General features: G+C 43.5%; 1 protein-coding gene across 6 annotated transcripts in view; it reads right to left on the bottom strand.

Moving 5' to 3' along the window:
- ASPH (aspartate beta-hydroxylase) overlaps positions 1-19,879 on the bottom strand; it is a 201,467-nt gene that overhangs the window by 53,492 nt on the left and 128,096 nt on the right. For all 6 annotated transcript variants that reach the window (XM_053661029.1, XM_053661030.1, XM_053661031.1 and 3 more), the window contains 3 exons: positions 13,092-13,178; positions 5,998-6,148; positions 3,259-3,395 (listed from right to left, as the gene is read on the bottom strand). In XM_053661029.1, the coding sequence (XP_053517004.1) occupies positions 3,259-3,395; positions 5,998-6,148; positions 13,092-13,178 (375 nt within the window). The remainder of the gene's footprint in view (positions 1-3,258; positions 3,396-5,997; positions 6,149-13,091; positions 13,179-19,879) is intronic.

The following is a 19,879-nucleotide window of genomic DNA, read 5'->3' as shown; positions in this document are numbered from 1 at the left end:
AGGAGGGACACCTAGCTCACTCTGGGGTGGGTGTGACAGGGCAAGGTAGGAAGGCTATTAAGGAATGACTGGGAGCTCACCAGGGAGAGGAAGTGTGGAAGACAGAAGGGGGAGAGCATTTAAGGCCCAGGGGAAAGTGGGTAAAAGGGAACAGTGGGCCAGGAAGAGCAAAAGGGAATGAGATTGGAGCGGGCAGGAGGCAAATCACAAAGGCTCCTGTTTAGTTTCAGGTACAAGATAACCCACTGGGGAGTAGAAAATGAAGAAGTTCCTGTTTGCGTGTCTCTGAAATAGAGCGGATACTATGCAACAGGCTCCTGGGCTCTCCTCCCCTGTGCGTGGCAGACAGTCCCACACCTGACGGACACACATGCGGTGGGGAGGGTGGGCGACGAGGCAGCCAGACGCTGCCCTCTCTGCTCCATTCATTCCGATCGCCCGCGGTGCTTGTTGCGGTTCGCAGGTGGGCGCGTCACAGGTGTGCAGGGTGCATAATCCAGCTGTAAGCAACAGACCCTCCGAAAAGGACAGGTGGCTGTGCAAGATTTCTACGAACCCCGGACTGATGTTAGTGATGACAATATAACAGATTCAGTCTCTCTCTGCACACACACATGCCTGTGCACGTGCCACAGAGAAAAGCGAAAAATCGCAGTATAGCTGGCGTGTCTGGTCCCGGCACAAATGCTTCGCATGACACACTACCAGAATTTTAAAGATCATATAATCATAAATAGTGTTGTTTATAGATTGATATTACTAAAGTATTATATTTTTCAGGGCGAATGAACAATTTTGGGCCAGTTAAGTGAAATTAAAAAGAATCTGAAATGTTATTTCCACTTAATACTTATTTTGGAGTTGTGTATCTTCTGCAATGTCCATCACATATTAGTACGTACACACATATATGTAATATATACACCAACACACGTTTCACAAGTACTTGCTGGAACATTTTTTACTGGCAGCTTACACATTCAAACATGACTGAAGACCACAGCTGCGGCCAATGGGAACCGCCGAAGAGTTAGAGCCAAGAATGGGGGGGGGGGGTCAGATTTGTGGTCTGTGTTGGTGAAGGCGGGAGGTCCCAGCCCTGCCTGTACAGGGTAAATTGGCCCAGCAGGCAAGAGCTGCCGAGTGCCTGAGTTAAACATGGAGGGGATCTGAAAGATACTCAGAAAGTATAATTGAGAAACTAGTGAATTGGCACCAGATTGCAGACTCCAGGAGGACACACTGTGTTTGTACCTTTAGCAACCATTTCCCAAGCTATGTGATGGGTTTTGATACACTGCTGTTGGCTAAGGGAATGGATGTGTGTGAGGAGTAAGACGAGCTGACCTCAGCTCACGGGCAGGGGCGCCTCCAAGAGGTGCGGAGGTGAGCAACCTACCTCTGACCGTTTTAAAGTCGGTCACTGTTGAAACTAAATACAGCAAAAACCCAGAAAGGGAACGATTGATAATTTTTATTAATTTACTCAAAGATAAAAATCAACACGAAAAAATATAAAATTACAGTATCATTTTCTGGAAATGATCTTTGACTGAGCCATAACAGATCAGGATAAACTGTGGTTAAGGAGAGAGAATCCATTAGACACAGCTTATTAACTCTGAAGTGGGAAAAGGAAATAAAAGGCAAACACATACCTGCATCTATATTGCTTTTTTAAAAAGAAACCCACTCGATGGCATTGTATCACTAGATTTTAGACTCTCTGCATCCTGTTGTGCTTATTTAGGTGGGATTATGATTTCAAATGCATAAACAACAGCAGGGAAATTTTATTTGTCAAGATGAAGAAAAATGTTTCAGTCTCTGAGATTTAGTATCAGGTAAAAAGAGTGAATATATTCAAGGGAGATTTTGAGAAGTTGAGGAAGGACAAATCCATAGTGAGTGAGAGACATTAGTATGTTTTCAGATCCTGCCCTAACCTCACCTGGGCTTGGTGCTCTCAGTCGAACTTGGTCAGGATTTTTGGAAGGGAGGTAGGGGAGGAGGGAGGAATTAATTCCACAGTTCAATCTTTGTGGCCTCTGCAGATTAATGGGTATATTGAACATAGATGAACAATTCTTACATTCATACGATCCTGAATCTCTGAGATACATGATGTATCCCTTTCCCAAATTTTGCTGGACAGGGTGCTCAGCGTTAGGTTTTGGCCATGGGCAAATGCAATGCCCCAAGTGGGCATGTTTTGCGATCTGGAACAGGTATGCTGGTGGATGGCGCAGATTTTCAACACTGCAGTGAATCCACTTTATGTAGCTATTCAACATGCTATATAAAAAGCAAAGGTTTTGTTTCTGTTCCCTCAGAAAAGAGGAAAATTATGAGGAGGGTGAAGAGACAACTGCTCCAAAATTCGATGATTTTCAGTGAAGCATCTACAGCAATAAAAGGAGGAAAGCACCCTTTATGAGCAGAGCAGTCCAGACTGGGTACGCAATTATTACACTGAACTTGCCAGCATTTTAAAAAACAGAAGGAATCACACTGGCTCTCCCGCAGGAGGAGCGTTTTGATGTAAAAAGGGCCAACTGGAAAACCACAGGTGTAAGTAAAGGCCAAATTGAAGAACAACAAATAAATGTGTTCATCTTTCCTTTACAGAGGCATTAACTTTCTCCAGCTTCAAAGTTTCTTGGGTAGCCTATTTACTTCATACCAAATGAATTCCCTCATTGCTTGAAGGAGCCATGGTTTTCTAGATTTTATAACTGTGACCTCGAGGTTATTTATTAAAATGTCCACTGCAAGGCAGAAATCCTTGGAAGGGCACCGTAGCAGGGGATCAGGGTTGGTGACCTCTGAGAGGTGAGTCATGTCCTCTCCGTGCCCAGAAGACTTAAGTTCTGTTGACTCTCTGTAGATGAGGCTTCTAGTGGGAAAAGGAAAGGACTGCGTTGCACAGAGTTCAGGGAAAACTTGAGTTTCTCCTTGCATCATAGAGAACGCTTTAAGAAAGGCTGTTGGTGGACTGAAAAAAGATTCAGTTTTAAGAGTACTGCAATTATAGTTTGAAAGTTTTGATGTACCAAGTGTCAACTAAAATTTAAAATCTTTGATCAAGGGAAAGTAGTGATATGAAAACGGTATTAAGAAGTCCATTATCACAATACATGCCATTTAATTTAACACAAAGAGAGAAACAGGGTGCATTAAAGGCAATATACTAGGAACGTTAGAACTTCATGTTCAGTATAATTTGATGTAGTTAACAGAAGATTGCTGCTTGCTCACCTTTTCATATACCTTCTTGGCATTATCATTATCTCCTATCAAGAGATACCCCACTCCGAGGTCATTCTTTAAGGAAGTATCATCAGGAAATAATTGAACTAATTTCTGCAGTGTAACAATAGAACCTCTCATGTGACCTGATTTGGTGGGAAGAGAAGAAAAAGAGAATCCAATAGAAATGATGCAGATCAAAACAGATTATGTACACTTTTCTATTGAGACTTAAATCAAGACGGACTATTTGACAGAACCCGAAGACCAGCTTGAACCTGACCCTGTATACAGATGGCTAGGTACCTACTAAGATTTCATCACGCAGTTGCGATGGTGTCAATAACTCCTATAAATAGATGCTAAATATGATACCGATTATAAACACTTCGAAGACAGTCTTATTTTCTGAATTCATTAACATTTACTTTTTTATGTTAAATTCAGTCTTAAGAAAGTTTCAGTTACCAATTCCTTAAAAAAATTGTACTGAGATATTTTTGGTTTATTAAGATTAGCTTTAAAAGTATAAGTAGAAAAAATATGAATAGAGAACCAACACATTAAAAACCTAACTCATTTTGGGGTCCGGAACCCTGTGGGAAACTTGAGGAGGCACTGAGTACCCACCCTGCTGACACCGTTGAAACTAAGAGCGCCCTCACCTCTGGGCAAGAGCCTCTTCACGTAGCTAAGGAGGCATCGTCCAGTGTTATGGGGCCCTCTGGTGGACGATGGGATACTACGCTCACAGGAGCCGTGGAAACACTAGCTTCAACTGATTTTGAAATCTATCTGATGGAAAATTAAAATTTCTGGGATCAATCGTCACTGCTCATCACCAAAGTAGGTAAGACGAATGGAATACAAGATAAGGATAAGATTGGTATACATGACAAAATTAATTACCTAAATGGCTCACTTGTCCACAAATTGAATATTAACCAAGAACTTTAGGACCATCAATAGCTATAGCCCCACAAACAGATAAATCAAAAAATATCACCAACCTGTCCCATGGCTGGCTCCCCATTACTGGCCATTCTGGGCTAGGTTTGCTCAGCTGTTCATTCCTTTACTGATAAACCTAAGCAGCCTTCTTTCCCCAGCTGCCCAGACTAAGCTCACACTTTCCTCCTGCTTGTATCCTTCCCCTGTGAACCACTACGAAGATCTGGTGGAAACCCCGTCTGCTGCCATCTCCGCCCCCACACCCCCCGCCCCAGGGTCTGCACCAGGGAACCCTATGCCACTGTGCACAGTTCATCGCTGTGTCCCCTTCACTGACGTCTTCTGCACACAGTTCCCTCCTCCCAGGGATTCCTCTACTGAACTGGCCTCATTCTCACTCAGAGGAAAGGACCAAAGTGAAAGACTGCTGAGGAAAAGGGTTAGATTTGGTCACCTGCAGTCTCTCCTCACCAGGTTGGCAATAAGCAAGACAAGTGAGGCCCTCAGTGCAAAGTTCAAGAGGGTGCCAAATACTCAGCAATCAAGATGAGTGGTTTTGTGTATTCTTTTTAAAAATCCAAATTAATTTAAATATCACCCTGGATGGCTAGTTCTGCTGGTTAGAGCCTCATGCTGATAGGCCAAGGTTGTGAGTTTGATCCCCAGTCAGGGCGCATACAAGAACCATAATGTAAATATATATGATGAATAAAATATCAAAAACTGAAGGACTGAGTCAGTAACCAGTGCCCAGCACATCCAGCTGAGCCCGAGGCAAGAGGACAGCTTGGTGGTGCTGACTGTGCACCTAAGACCAGTGCCCCCCCCACGAGTCCCAGCCCTGCTGTTTCCCTCCTGTGCGTGTGCTGTACGCTGTTCTCCCCCCAAACTGACCCTTAAGACTCTAAGTCTAACTGACCATTTCTCCTGTTTTATAAACATCACTTGGGCCATCTCCAATCAGAGATTTTGGTCACCTGAGTGACATACTACCTTTAATCCAACTCCTCAGAAAACTGGCCTTGAATATTGCTTCTATGAGCCTCTCCTGGTGCCATGGATGATTCATTCATGTAACTTACCCAGCCAGCCTAGCACCCACCTTAGCACTGGCTTACATTCTTCCTTCCCAGTTTACCGAAGACAAATTATGAGGGCCGGAATCACAGCCTGGTTATAATGAAGGTGAGCTTCAGCTAGTGCGCACTGCCTTTGGCTCTGGGAACATGGGTCACTCAGAGGATATACTTTATGCTGCTCTTTTCAAAGCACTTAGTCATTAAAAATCTTTCCTATTATTTTTCTTGGTATAGAGTCAAACCTTACATGTAAAATTTTAGAGGGCCTGGACCTCTTAATATCCCTCTATAAATATCACCCCACTGATCAGTTTAACCTCCATGAATCAGGCTGTTCTAATTAAGACAGAAAAGAATTTGGCACGATAGGAAGAGTTTTTTTTATTCTAGACCTATTAGTTGATTAGCTATAACTCCTTAAGCAAATTATCCAGTCCCTCAGCATCCCATTTACCTCAGTTTTAAAATGGGTGGGGTGGGGTGCAGAGGAAAAGGGGTAAGAATATCATGGGCATCTTTGTGACCACCAAGGTTAGGATTGCTATTTTAGTCTAAGAAAGAGTCAGGTAAATTACCTGAAATTAGTTATAGAACTCAGGTTTCCTTCCATGTGACTAGACTCCTCTAAGAGTATATGATACTCTTACTATCATGTAAGTGTAGCTTTCAGGCTCTTCAAGGTAGAGCGTAGCACGTGCCTTGATTGAACTTTTCTTACCTAGAAACTGTTGCCTGTCTGAGCGCCGCTTCAAGCTCAGCCTCAGCAGGTCCGCAGGAACGTCAGGCAGGCTGGCCACCTCTTGGTAGGTCTCGATGGCCCTGCGAAGCATGTCATTGCTCCTTCTCTTCTCGGCCAAATCGTCTTCACACTAGAGGGAGTCCCACACTGAATCAATGGCCCAGGACAAGCCTGTATTTGTAGTCACCCAAGATATTCATGAAAAGTTTACTTTTCTACATGCTGTAAAAATAACTCAGGACAAATGAAAGCTTTCTCTTTATCAAGAGACTAAAAAAATACACAAAGAAAAGCAATGCAACATGCTACTTCCATAAAATGGAGGAAGGTTAGCTATTAAGCTACAGACAGGAAAGAATATCATGAAAGCAAGACTAATATATTCTAAGGCACAGGTGATAAACACAAGGCCCATGGGCTCAATCCGGCCTCCCGCCTTGTTTTATCCCGCCCAGCGCCTTGTTTCTACCAGGTGGCGGCACCGAGCTCTCCCTTAACTGTTAAGGAGCAGTTACATTCATACGGTCCTGAAATTACATTCAGCCCTTTGAAGGCAACCGCAAGGCTGATGTGGCCCCCAGTGAAAACAAGTCTGACACCCCTCTGCTAGGGGTTGATGGTGATGTATATCATGTTATACATTAACATTATATAGACTGGACTCCAGTCCACCATTCCTGTGTTCATCCATTCATTCAACAACTAATATTTTTGAGAGCCAGTCTTTGTTCTACACACGTGGCAGACAAACTGAACAAAGCAGACAAAGCCCTTTTCCCATTTTATTTCATTCTGGAGAGGAGAAAGACAATACACAAATATCAGTACCATGTGTCTGATGGCCATAAGTGCTGCGGATAAATAAAGGGCAGGCTTAGCAATGTTGGAAGTGGGGTTGTAGGGAAGATGTTTCTTTAATCAGAATGACCAGGGAGGATCTGGAAGTCAGGGGACGGAGCATGAGGATACTGAGGGGAGACTGTTCCAGGCAGAGAGAACAGCCAGAGCAAAGGCTGTGAGGTAGAAGTGGGGAACAGAGAAAAGGCTGGTGGTGGAGGGGAGCAGGGGGGACATGATGGGGGTGAGGGCTCAGGTAATGAAGAACCTGGCAAGCTATTTCCAGCTCTACTACACTAACTGTACATGAGATGGACAGACACTGGGACATTGATGTGACCTCAGGTACATGCCATGGGTCACTCTGGTAGCAATATGGAGAACAGATGGGATGGGTGGGAGAGAAGCAGACAGCCTGGTTAGTTAGGATGCTTTAGCAGGATTCCAGACAGGAGGTGATGGCTTTGATTAGGGTGGTAGAAATGGAGGTGGCAGGAAGTGGTTAGATTATAAATGTATTTTGAAGGTCAGAGCCACCAGCTATGCAGATGGTCTGAATGCAGGGTATGAGAAAAAGGGAGAGAAGCCTAGGATGAAGCCTAGGATGCAGATTTTCAGCTTGAGCAATAACCAGATGCACTTGTCATGCCCTGAGAATGGGAAGACAGAGCAGAAGCAGGTCTGCAGGCATATGGAATCAGAAACTCAGTTCTGGACATATTGAACCCGATGCTTAGTAGGTACCCAAGTGGAGATACTGGGTAGGAGGAAGCATACACAAGTCTGAGGTTGAGGAGGGAGGTGAGAGTAAGAGACGTGCATTGGAGAATTGCCAAGACAGAGACGGTTTTTAAAGCTAAGAAGCTAGAAGCAGTTCTGAGTGTAGACAGAGAGATAAAGAGGTCCAAGACCAGAACTCTAAGGAACTGCAAGATTTCAAAGTCACTAGAGGTTAGAAGACAGTAGAAGATGAGCAAAAAAGGACAGAGAAGGAGGGAGGAGAAAAGAAAATAACAACAAGAACAAAAAATGGTGTCCTGGAGGCCAGGTGAGAAAAGTATTGAGATGGAGTGAGCAATTATATTAGAGGTGGCTGTCCGGGTGGACAAGATGCGGAACTGGACAGTGTGAAGACTCTGCTGGTCCTGAAAAGTGCATTTTCATGGGACTGCTTGGGACTTGTAATGGAACGAAGTAGGTTCAAGAGAAAGTGGGAAGGAAGGAGGTGCAGACAGTTCTTTTGAGGAGCTCTGCTACAACCAGAAAAGAAATGGGCCGGTAAGTGGAGGGGAATGTGGAGACAAGGGAGAGTTCTTCTTCTTCTTTTTTAAATAATGGAAATATAGCCCTGGCTCATGTAGCCCAGTGGATTGTGTGCAGGCCCGTGAACCAAAGGGTTGCCAGTTCAATTCCTAGTCAGGGCACTTGTCTGGGTTGCGGACCAGGTCCCCCAGTAGGGGGCGCATGAGAGGCCACCGCACATTGATGTTTCTCTCCCTTTCTTTCTCCCCCCACTCCTCTCTCTCTAAAATGAATTAATATAATCTTTTAAAAATTAAAAAATAAAGAATGGAAATACAGCATGTTTCTAAGGTGATATACAAGACTCAGTAGAGAAGGAAAATCGTGGTGCAGAGGGGAATGTAAAAACTAGAATGATGTCCCTCAGCAGGTGAGAGGGAACAGGATAGCGGACCAGAACGGTTCATTCAGGTTAAAAGGAGGGAAAGCAGAGCACATGGGAGCAATTGTGGGTAGCTTGTTAGTGCAGTAGTGGAATCATGGAAACTCTCTGTGAATACTTATTTTCTCTCAGTGAAATGAGCAAGATTCGTAGCAGAAAACTGAGCATGGGGGATGAAATACTAGATAGAAAGAGAGGAAAACGCATAATATGATCATCAGAAGCTCATCCGATTTTGAAGACTAAATTTGAAGACTATATTTTTATACTGAAAGTAGCATATATAATTTTCCCTCAGAACATCCCATTTAATACATTTACCTTGTTAGAATAAAGTGTATGCTGTAGTTATTGAATAGATTCTGCAAAATAAAGCATAACTCCACAATTTCAGGATGTGGCAAGAAAATGACTCATTCCTTCCTGAGAATCAGCACAAATTGATAAAACTGCAATGGGGAGCTTTTCAGAAAATAACAAATAAAAAAATAACTTGCTAATATGCACTGATTAGAATAAGTTTCCCAAGAAGACAAGGGCTAGAAGTGAAGCAATGGAGATAGAGAGCAGTAGACAGATTCCTGAAAAGAAAACACTGACAGGACAAAAAAGTCTCCAGATTAGAAAAGGGCATCACTCTTGCTTCATAGAAGAAAGCCTCAGGGCATGCAGTCATCTGTTCAAACAGAACAGGAGACCACTATCCACCAGGTGAGGGGGTCCAATGTTAATGACCCATACTGGTCATCCTGACCCTTTAGCTTTCCATATACTCATATGCTGCCTTTAAAAAAATGTTTTAAGGCATCAGTTTGTTGTGAGTTTGGCCCTGGAGAGTTAACTCTCCCCAAACATGACGGCTTATCTATGACTTCATAAAGTGCCAGAGCCTAGACCTGGCGGAGCCTTTGGAGACCATCTAGGTCTCGTTCACAGTTGCCATTTGGTAGCCTCTTCAAGCTGCCAACAGATCCTGGAACTGGAGGGTCTCTTCAAGGTTAATGTAATGACAAATGCCTACCCAGATAACCCATCTTTACAGAGAGGGGAATATCTAAACTCAACTCGAAAAGAGCAAGAAATCATGTAATCCACATGCCTTGTTCTCTTCCCCCCACCCACCCACTCAAGGTCCTTCATTTTAGTAACTATACAACAATTAACAACTTCCAGAATTAGGAAAATATCAGTATTCAAAACCTAATTCTTTAAAATCTCCTAAATGAACATGATAGGCTTTGCTTTGAAAATCAAAGCATATAGACTGATTTTTTATCAGTTCAGCATCTGTAGATAAAATACTTTGAGCTGAAGATTGGTTCCTGGACCCTAACATCTTAAAGCCTTCCCTTGACTCAACCCCCCACTGTCCTCAAAGATGTACCAGTTTCTGCCCCAGAGGCATTAATGGCTCATGTTAAGATAATAACATCAGTTGAGTTTATAGTATTAGATTCTGTGTCTGATGTTCAGAGAAATTGGTTAAAATTGATTTTCATAGTAATCCAAAGAATAAAACTGCTACTTTAGAAGTGATTGATATCATAATTTGTATTTAACTTAATATTGCTTAATTTTAAAAATTAGTTGGTATATTCTAATTGCCAGTATTTAATCTGCTCAAAAAGAATTAAAAAGTCATCATTTATTCCTCTTATTAAATCTACCTTCTGTTGAATTTTTATTTTTTACAATGCTTATGAATTTTAAATTTCCTTTAAATTATTCCATTAAAATTTAATTTACCATACCTAAATTTTACTTTATGCCATAGCAACATAACTACTGGTAACACCTTCTAGTATAATCATTTAGAGATAAAAAAAATAATGCCTGAAGCCTCAATCTCACATTCCTACTGTTACAGGTGGATATAGATACAGCAATCACCATGTGCAAAAACTAGTGCATTTATCTGGATTTTGCTACCCATAATTAAAACCACATGTAAAGAAAAATTCTAAAGCACAAAACATTTCTGCCATAATTTAATTAACACTCACATCCATCATTCTCTCTAGTTAATATGCTTTCCTTAACCAAACAACCGTCAGTGCTCGTGACAAAGCACATCACTTACTTCTACAGCCATGATCTTTTGGAAACACATCTTCTCTGGCTTAATAGCAATGCAATTTAGCAATTTTGCAGGATTGCTGACCAAATTAATTTACAAAGCTGATATAGCCGCTGTCTGCAAAACCTGGCCTGTAACATGAATTTGCAATCATTTTTCATAACCTCAATTCATTAAAATTTAATTAGTACATTTTTAATGGGGAAGAAGGAAGAACCTGAGCATCTGGATCTTGAATGGTCATCACCTTTAGTTCAGAGCTCAATAGACTTGTTTGCCTGTAACGTGTGAGTGACATACGGAAGTCACTGCCCTGCCTCCCTCTGGAGGGATGTTCTTAGCTTCCCCGCGGTCTGGAATATTTTTGTAGCTCTGCATCTGTCGTTCCCACTGGGGCTGAGACTCTGTCTCAGGCCACCAGGCAGGAGCTTTCCTGCCTGACACTTGTTTATCAGCCCTGGTTCACCCTGAGTTCCAGACTCCATAAATACAATGTTCTACTTGACATGTCCACTCGAACACCTAATAGGCATCACGAACTCAACAGGACCAAAATCAAACCCTTGATTTTGTACTTTTCTAAGCCCATCCACCCTACCGATGTTCCTGGTCAGAAACTGGCACTGTCCCCTCCTCAGTTGGCCAAACCAGAAACCCAGGAGTCACCCTGGACTGCTCTCTATGTTTCTCTGACCCTACAGCGAATCAATCACTCATCAAGTCCTTGCGGTTCTGCCCTCTGCCCAGTTCCCATCTCCACGGCCTTGACCATGGTCTGAGCCACGGCATCTCAAGTGCACCTGCCATTAGTATCCCATTTTTGCTTCTAGTTTTGCCTCCATAATCCATTCTCCACCCAGCAACTAAACCTCGCTTTATGAGAGAAAACAAAACAAAACTAGACAGTCACGCTGATGCACAAACCCTCCGATGGCTTCCCAGTGCACAGCGCCTGCAGTCCGCACGGCCCTGGCCTCACTTCCCCTTCAGGGCCCCCGAGCAGCCCTCCTTCTGTCCTGGAGCTTATTAGCCAGATCACTTCTCTGCATCGTGGCCTTCGCTCCTGTGGCCCCTTCTGCCGGTTCAGCTCCTTTTGCGACCTTATCAGGTCTTTTTATCACTTGTCACCTGCCTAGAGAGGCCCTTTCTGATCAACTTTTCTTTTAAATTTTGAAAATGTTTATTAATTTTAGAGAGAGGAACAGAGAAAGAAACATGGATGTGAGAGAGAAACGTCAACTGGTTGCCTCCCATTCGCGCCCTGACCAGGGACTGAACCCAAAGCCCAGGTTTGTGCCCTGAGTGGGAATCGTACTTGCAACCTCCTGGTGTCCAGCACAATGCTCCCACCCGCTGAGCCACACCGGCGAGGGCCCGGTCACCTTTCTAAAGTGCTACCTGCTCTGCCACATTACCTGCAGCCCCCAGATCTTAACGGGTGTGCTCTTTATCCCATGACCTTTTCCTTATGGCATGTGTTACTATGTGAGAGGACTTCATATTTACTCTAACACTGTAATATTCTTTGAATATGCATTTATCTGTAAAGACTTTCAAGGCTTTGCTCAAATGTAACCTCTTCAGGACAGCCTTGCATCTCCTCACACACCCTGTGCTGTTCTCTGCTTTATGCTGGTTCTCCTTAGCACTCATCACTAGGACCAAACGTACTTTACTTATTTGTCTTATGGACCATCTTTGCTGTTACAGTGAAAACTCCATGTTCTCACAACCTCATCCGTGGTGTCTAAACAGGGCTTGGCATGTCGTGGGTTTTCACTCAATCATTTTTGAGGAACTTTAAAAATGCCCTCCACCGGAATACGAGATCTAAGAGGACAGGGACCTCAGCAGTGTTCGCGTCGACCCCAGGGCCTGAAACAGGATGTACACACGGTGGGTTTATGCAGCTACGGGTGAGTGTGGACCGGCTTCATGAAATGAGGGGCCGGACGATGGAGAAAGTCAGACAGACACGGAGATGGGGGGGCGTGGGGAGAAGGGAGCTGGTGAGAAAGAAGGCAGTTGAAAGAAGCAACAGAGAACACAAGAACACTCACTTTATATTTTTAAAGTCTTTCCTAAGGATACTTGCAACCTCTCCAGCCGAGGTTCTTAAAGCTCTCAGGGGCCTAATGTGAAAATCAGATTGTGTATCTAAAAGGAGTGGGATTAGGCAGCAATGGAAAATCAATGACCAAAGTGTTCATCTTTGTTTTCTTTTCAAAACCGGAGAGATGCCATTTGGGGGCAGGGCAGAAAAATGTTTCTGAGTTCAGGTTTACACAATAGCCATAATTAATTGTCTTATTTAAATGAATATTTATTGCTGGGGTTTATGTATATGCATGAGAATTGATGCTGTATGAAAGTTATAAGAAAAAATGCAAATAAATAGTGGGCAATGAGAAATCCGATTTCACAAAACGCAAGGACATCACAAACAGTCATTTAAGTAGAAGTATTCTAGAATACCTGTGCCTTTCCGTATCTCGCCCGTGGACTCTGAGGGTATTTGCGAATTAGCTCTTCAAATGCAGTCTTTGCTTCCTCAATTTTTCCCTGTTAGGAAGAGGTAATTTCATAAAACAGTGAATTTAAATGCATAATGCTATTCAATGTAGTATGAAATATTCACCAAGTAATTCTGTCAAATGTTCTAGATTCCATTCTGAGTTTAAAGAGAGTTTTATCTAAGATTTAAGAAAAATTAACTGTACTATGGAAACAAAACTAGAAATGAAGGTAAGCGTACTTTATCTTTTAAAAGACAGACACCTGACAAATGATGTAATACGGGTCTTTGATACAGAAGCTGCATTTTCCCTCTAAGTGTATAATTCCTACACGTTCTTGAAGAAAATGCTTAGGCTTCAAGTTGGGGAAAAATACTGCTGGAACGTCTCAGGGTCTGTGATGAACAGTCTGAAGCACCTTAAAATGACAGGGAATAATCACACGGGATGCAAGGGCCACCTGACCGTGGCTCCTGTGACCCACTGGACATCAGGGTTGATTTGACGCATCCCGCTGCCTCAGGGGCATGTGACCCCTCCCACAGCTCACACGGGCCCTTGAGAAGATGGGCCGAGCGCCTCTGATAGGTCTCTGACCATCTCTGCAAGGAAAGGAACAGAGGAAGTGCAACAGGTACACCTGGGGGGGTCTTGGCACTGGCGGAGGAGCCCTCTCCCCTCCTCAGTCCATCAGCGCCGTTCTGCAGGGTCAGATGCCTGTGCCCTGCTTTCCAACGGGTGGCAGCCGGTCAAGCATATTTGCAGCCATGGGACAGAGACAGGTTTTCTGAGTTCGACTTCCCCAGACCCTCAGTTCCCTGTAAGTTGGTAAATCCATTCATTCCACGTGGAAACATAAGCTCACTGGGATTTCTATGTTTTTCCCTCATTAAGTTTTCATACAACAAAGTTTTCCATCCCTGGGTAGCTGGACAAACTGCAGCCTACCAACGGTTATGTACACCTACTTCCAAAAGATCGAGAACCACTCAGCAGGGAGGAGTCAGGCAACCTCCGTGTTAAAGTTCCTGAAAACCACTTCTTCACCTCGATACTGTGGAAGAAGGGGTTGTCCTCACCCTCTCACCAGGGCCACCAATGGCAGGGAGGGGCTGGTGAAGAACAGATGCAGCGTGGCGGTTCCCAGTGCAGGCCACGAAGCCAGGCGGACTGGTGAGAGTCTGGGCTCCACCACTTAGAAGGTGTGCGACCTATGACAAGTTACTGAAGACTTTCTTTAGGTGCTTCATCTGTGAAATGGGGATAATGAGGGCCCTTGACTTCCTTCGTGGAGCTGCTATACGGGTCAAATCCCAAAACATACACAAAGAGCCTGTACATATTGCAGAGAGCACAGAGGGCATCGAATATTACTTGTTGTTGTTGTTACTGTGGTGTGTGGGGACGTGTGGGCCAGCACAAGATGCTGGGGCTCATCCCAGGTTATGTCTCTTCCCTGACAGACAGGCAGGTTAACGATGCACAGTAAACAAGGACTTGGATGTAGAGATAACCAAGCGAGGACACATCTGAGTTATATTTAGTGTCGGAAATGATTGTATCGCTATTGAAAATATGCTGTCCCTCTCACAGTGTTAATTATTTAAGGCAGGATTAGGTTCCTAGCAAAACTGGAAGGCAAGTATAAAGATGTCACAGATGCCCCCAGCCCAACCCAAGCACAGACTCCGCCATAATCAACACCCTGCACCAGAGTGGTGTGTTTGTTACAATCAACGAGCCCACGTGAACACCTCATAATCACCCAGAGTCCACGCTGTACCTCAGGGTCCATACTTGGTGTCGTGCATTGTACAGGTTTTGATAAATGCCTCCTGCCTGCATCCACCGTTACACCATCACACAGATTAGTTCCACTGCCCTGGGATTCTTCTGTGCTCTGCATATTCGTCCTTCTCTCCATCCCGTGTCCCAACACCCACCCTTGGCAACCACTGATCTTTTTACTGTCTCCATAGTTTTGCTTTTTCTAGAATGTTGTACAATTAGAATCATACAGTAGGATGCCTTTTCAGATTAGCAACTTTTGGTTAATCATAGGCATTTAAGGTTCCTTCGTATCTTTTCATGGTTTGGTATCACTTTATTTTTTTCTTAGTGCTGAGTAATACTTGATTGTGGTAACAGTTAATTTATCCATTCACCTAGTAAAGGGCATTTGGTTGCTTTCCAATTTTGGCAGTTATGAATTAAGCTGCTACAAGCATCCATGTGCAAGTTTTTGTGTGGATATAAATTTTCAAACCCTTTGGGTAATGATCAAAGAACAGGATTTCCAGATCGTATAAGAGTGTATTCAGTTTTCTAAGAAACCACAAACCTGTCTCCCACAGTGGCTGCACTGTTTTCCCTTCCCACAAACAACAAATACCAGTTTGTGTTTCCCATCCTTGCCAGCATTGGGTGCTGTCGGTGGTCAGACTTTGTCCATCCTAACAGGTGTGTAGTGGGGGGTTCACTGTTGTTTTAATTTGCATTTCCCCGATAACATGTGACATGGAACGCCTTACACTTATTTGTCATCTGTGTATCTTCTTTGGTCAGGTGTCTGTTAAGGTCTTTAGCTCATGTTTTCTTATTGTGGAATTTTAAGAGTTCTTTGTATATTTTGGATAAGAGTTAGTTTTTTTTTAAAACCACTACTTTGTTTCTTCTGTAAATAATTTTAAGGAATGAAGGATTTATATTAAATATCTTTTTCTAGGTGACTTTCTTCTGACTACCCCGTATGAGCTTCCTGGGACTGCTATAACAAATTAGCACAAACTCGGTGGCCTACAGCAACAGAAATCAGTTCTCTCACACATCTGTGGCACAGAAGTCCAAAGTCAGTTCCACTGGGCTGAAATCAAGGTTTCAGCAGGGCTGCGCTCCCTCTGAAGGCTCTGGGGACAGTCTGCTGCTTGCCTGTCTCGGCTTCCGATGGCTGCTGGCATTCCTGGGCATGTGGCCACATCATCCTAGTCTCTTCCTCCTTTTTCACATCACCTTCTCTCTCCTGTGTATGTTTCTTCTCTTCTGTCTGGATCAAATTTCCATCTGCCTCTTCATTGAAAGGACAAATTGGGGACCTATGATGATTAATTTTTTTGTGTGTCAAACTCAACTGGGCTAAGGGATGCCCAGATAGCTGCTAAAACATTGTTTCTAAGTGTGTCTGTGAGGATGTCAGAGGAAGAAATTAGCATTTGAATCAACAGAGGAAATAAAGAAGGCCATTCTCATCTCTTGGGTAGGCATCACCCAATCTGGAGAGGTCCTGAATAGAACAAAGAGTCAGAGAAAGGAAAATTTGCTCTCTTTGCTTGAGATGAGACATCCATCTCCTGTCCTCAGACATGGGCGCTGCTGATTCTCAGATGAGACCTCCACCATCGGTGCTCTGATTCTCAGTTCTTCAAACTCAAACTGAATTATACCACTGGCTTTCCTGGTTCTCCAGTTAGCAGATGGCAGGATGTGAGACTTCTTGGTCCCCAAATATTATGTGTCCTATTGGTTCTGCTTCTCTGGAAAACCCTGACTATTCCAGGGTTTACTGGAATAATCCAGGAAAACAGCTCCTTCATAAAATCCTTCATTACATGCCAAAGCCCTTTTACCAAATAAGTTAACAGTTACAGGTCCAGGGATTAGAACACAATTATCTTTTGGGGGAACCATTTTCCAGCCTTGCAGACTCTGCCCTCTGGACCCCAGTGATTCACATCTGTCTCACAGCAGATTTACCCATCCCAGTGTTCCCCGGAGTCTCCAGCACTACGCTAGCAGCTCTGATTTGGAATCTCATCAGCTCCAAAGTTCCAAATCACATCGTCTAATTCACCCAAAGCAGGGATGGGTGAGACTCTACTTATAGTCCATCCTGGGGTGAAATTCTTCTCCATCTGTGGGTCTACGAAGCTAGGCAACAATTTGTCTGCTTCTAAAACATGGTGAGATAAGCCTGGGATAACAGGTTTATAGACATTTATATTCCAAAAGGGAGAAAATAGAAGAAATCAAGGTATCCCTGATTCCAAGCAATTTCAAAATATGGCAAGGCCAATTCTATCAGGTTTCCAGGTCTGCAGCTCAGGGCTCTCCCACCACCAATCCCTCTGCTCTGCCCTGCTTGTCTCCTCTGGCCTCTGATTAGGGTCACCAGTGTGTTTCTCGCCTACAGAATTTGGGGAGTCTGTCAGCCTTTTTTCAGTATGTCCTGTCTCTTTCAGTTTAAGGTGGCAGTGCTTCTGCCGGTATAATATTCTCAAAAATCTTAGAGGTTCCTTGTGTGTGTCTCAGGAATTCACAGCCTCGGAGGACAGTCACACACCCTCCCAGGACATCCCCATCTCTATTCCCTGCTTCTGCTGTGCTGGTGGCGGGGATCCACAGGGCACAACATCTAATTTCTTCAGGAAAAGGATGTCCAGCTCCACCTTTGATGTTCTTTTCAAAGTACGCTTTTCTAACAGTGTGTTTCCTCATTTTATCATCTTTAGAAATATGGATAGACTGAGAAATTCCCAAATTGTCACATTCTGTTTTTTATTTCCTTAATTATCTCTTTCCTTTCATATTTTACTACAAGTAACAGAAAGAAACTAGGCCACACCTTGAACACACTGCTTGAAAAACAACCTTCCCAGTTAAATATCCAAGTTCATCTCTTAGAAGTCTTGCTTCCAAATGACTGTAAGATACAATCCAGCCACGTTTCCTGTCACCATGCGACGAGGACTGCCTTTCCTCTAGTTTTCAGTAACATGTTCCTCATTTCCTTCTGGGCCCTCGTCACAGTGCCTTTGATGTCTATATCTGGACTCAGATTAAGATAGTTTGTTTGTAACAATATGTATTCTCTCTGAGAATGGGAGCTTTCTCTACTGCGCCCCTCGCTTCCTCTGAGCCCTCCCCACAAGCAGCTTTCATGTCCATATTTCCCCCAACAGTCTGCTTAGGATAATCCAGGCTTTGGCTACCATGCACCTCAAAGTTCTTCAGCCTCTATTCCTTACCCAACTCCAAAGCCACATGCACATTTTCGAGTATTTGCTATGGCAGCACCCCACGGCCCAGGATTAGCTGTGGCTGCTGTAACAACTTAGCACAAACCTAGTGGCTTCAGACCACAGAAAGTTACTCTCTCACGGGTCTGGAGAGCAGACGTCCAAATCAGTGCCACTGGGCAGAAGTCAGGATGCGGGCAGAGCCACGCATGCTTCCTGCAGAGGCTCCAGGGCAGAATCTGTTCCTTGCCTCCTTGACACCATCTCCTGACTTGTGGATGCATCTCTCCAGAGTCCACTTTTGTCTTCATCCTGCCACCTCCTCTCTGTGTGTGTCTTCTGTTCTGTCTGTATCAAATTTCCCTCTGCCTCTTTGTTATTAAGAAAACATGCGATTGCATTTAGGGCCCAAGTGGATAACTGTGCCTGTCTCCCCATTTCAAGATCCTTAACACAATCATACCTGCAAAGACCCTTTCTCCAAATGCAGTAACATTGGCAGGTTCTTAATAGACATTAGGAGATGGGCATCTTTGGAGGGACCATTTTTAGCCTTATGAAACTTAAAATGCAAATGTTGAGGCTCTATTTCTGAAATGCATGCTAAATGAACAATTACCAGATTTTAAATATAGAAACAACAAGATTCATAACAGATTTGCTAAAGTATTTTGTTTCTGCTTGACATTTCCTTAGTTGGCCATCAAGGTTATAAAAATAATAGAATATTTTGGTTCTGTCCTAGGCATCTTTTGGATCCCCATAAGACACAGGCTATGTGGCCTTCTTGAGAAGGTACTATTTTTCAAAGTAAATGTGTTTGCTTTCAAGTCTGAAGAAATTTCCCTTCCCTTGGTTCTTACTAGAGAATATAGCTCCTAGAACTATGACAAAATTCTCGTTTAAAATCTCAACTGCAAGACACAATGCTTGTAAAAATTGCTTTCGACATACTTTATATTTTATCTTAAGACCAAGATGGTTCATTGGAGAGACATGTGCTGGGGACCCACTGTTTTGGCATGAGGCCAGGGGAATGCAGGGAGGTGAAGACACGCCCCTGCAGACTCAGGCTCTGGGTGCAACACTAGGGAAGAGGCGGTGTGGTCAGCACATCATTACGCTCTTTGCAAAGATCTACAGCAGGATGTCTGTCTGTGGCCTCGGTGCAGAGGAGCTGCTCTGATGAAGACAATTCATCTTGCAGTGTAATGCTGCTCCCCTCGTTCTACCTGCGGTTCATTTCATTTCTAGCACTGTGTATAGCCTGTGGTGTGAACTTCCTGGTGCTGGCCTTTCCCTGGCTTCAAATTTTCTTCTCTCTCTCCTTTTTTATTTCACTTATAATACAATAATAGCAATAAATGATTCCAACAAATAAACAAATATTTTAGCAAATAATCTGAAATGTTTTTTCTGGGGGTGAGAAGGAGTTTTAAACAATAAATATTATTTTCTAAAAACAGATTATTGAAATGTGTTCTGATCTATACATTTCTGAAGGAAAAATAAAGTGACTTCACACTTCCATGTGGCACAATATGTGCAGCTGGGACCTGAGCAGAGACTGGTCCTCCTCTGCCTGGGGCTTACCTTGGCCACACCTCCACTCTTCCAAGTGCGGCGGCTGGAATCATTTGCTACAAAACCCTGAAGGACTTAATTATGCCAATGATTCAGTCAGTAATTTGGTTTCCGGGTGTTTCAGAAGCAAGAATTGCCTATGTGGCTCCTT

Source organism: Artibeus jamaicensis, unplaced genomic scaffold (genome assembly GCF_021234435.1).
Source record: "Artibeus jamaicensis isolate MK-2021 breed Jamaican fruit bat unplaced genomic scaffold, CSHL_Jam_final scaffold_916, whole genome shotgun sequence".
NCBI classification, from domain to species: Eukaryota; Metazoa; Chordata; class Mammalia; order Chiroptera; family Phyllostomidae; genus Artibeus; species Artibeus jamaicensis.
Note: the sequence above shows the minus strand (reverse complement) of the source record. Positions and strands in the feature narration are given on the sequence as shown.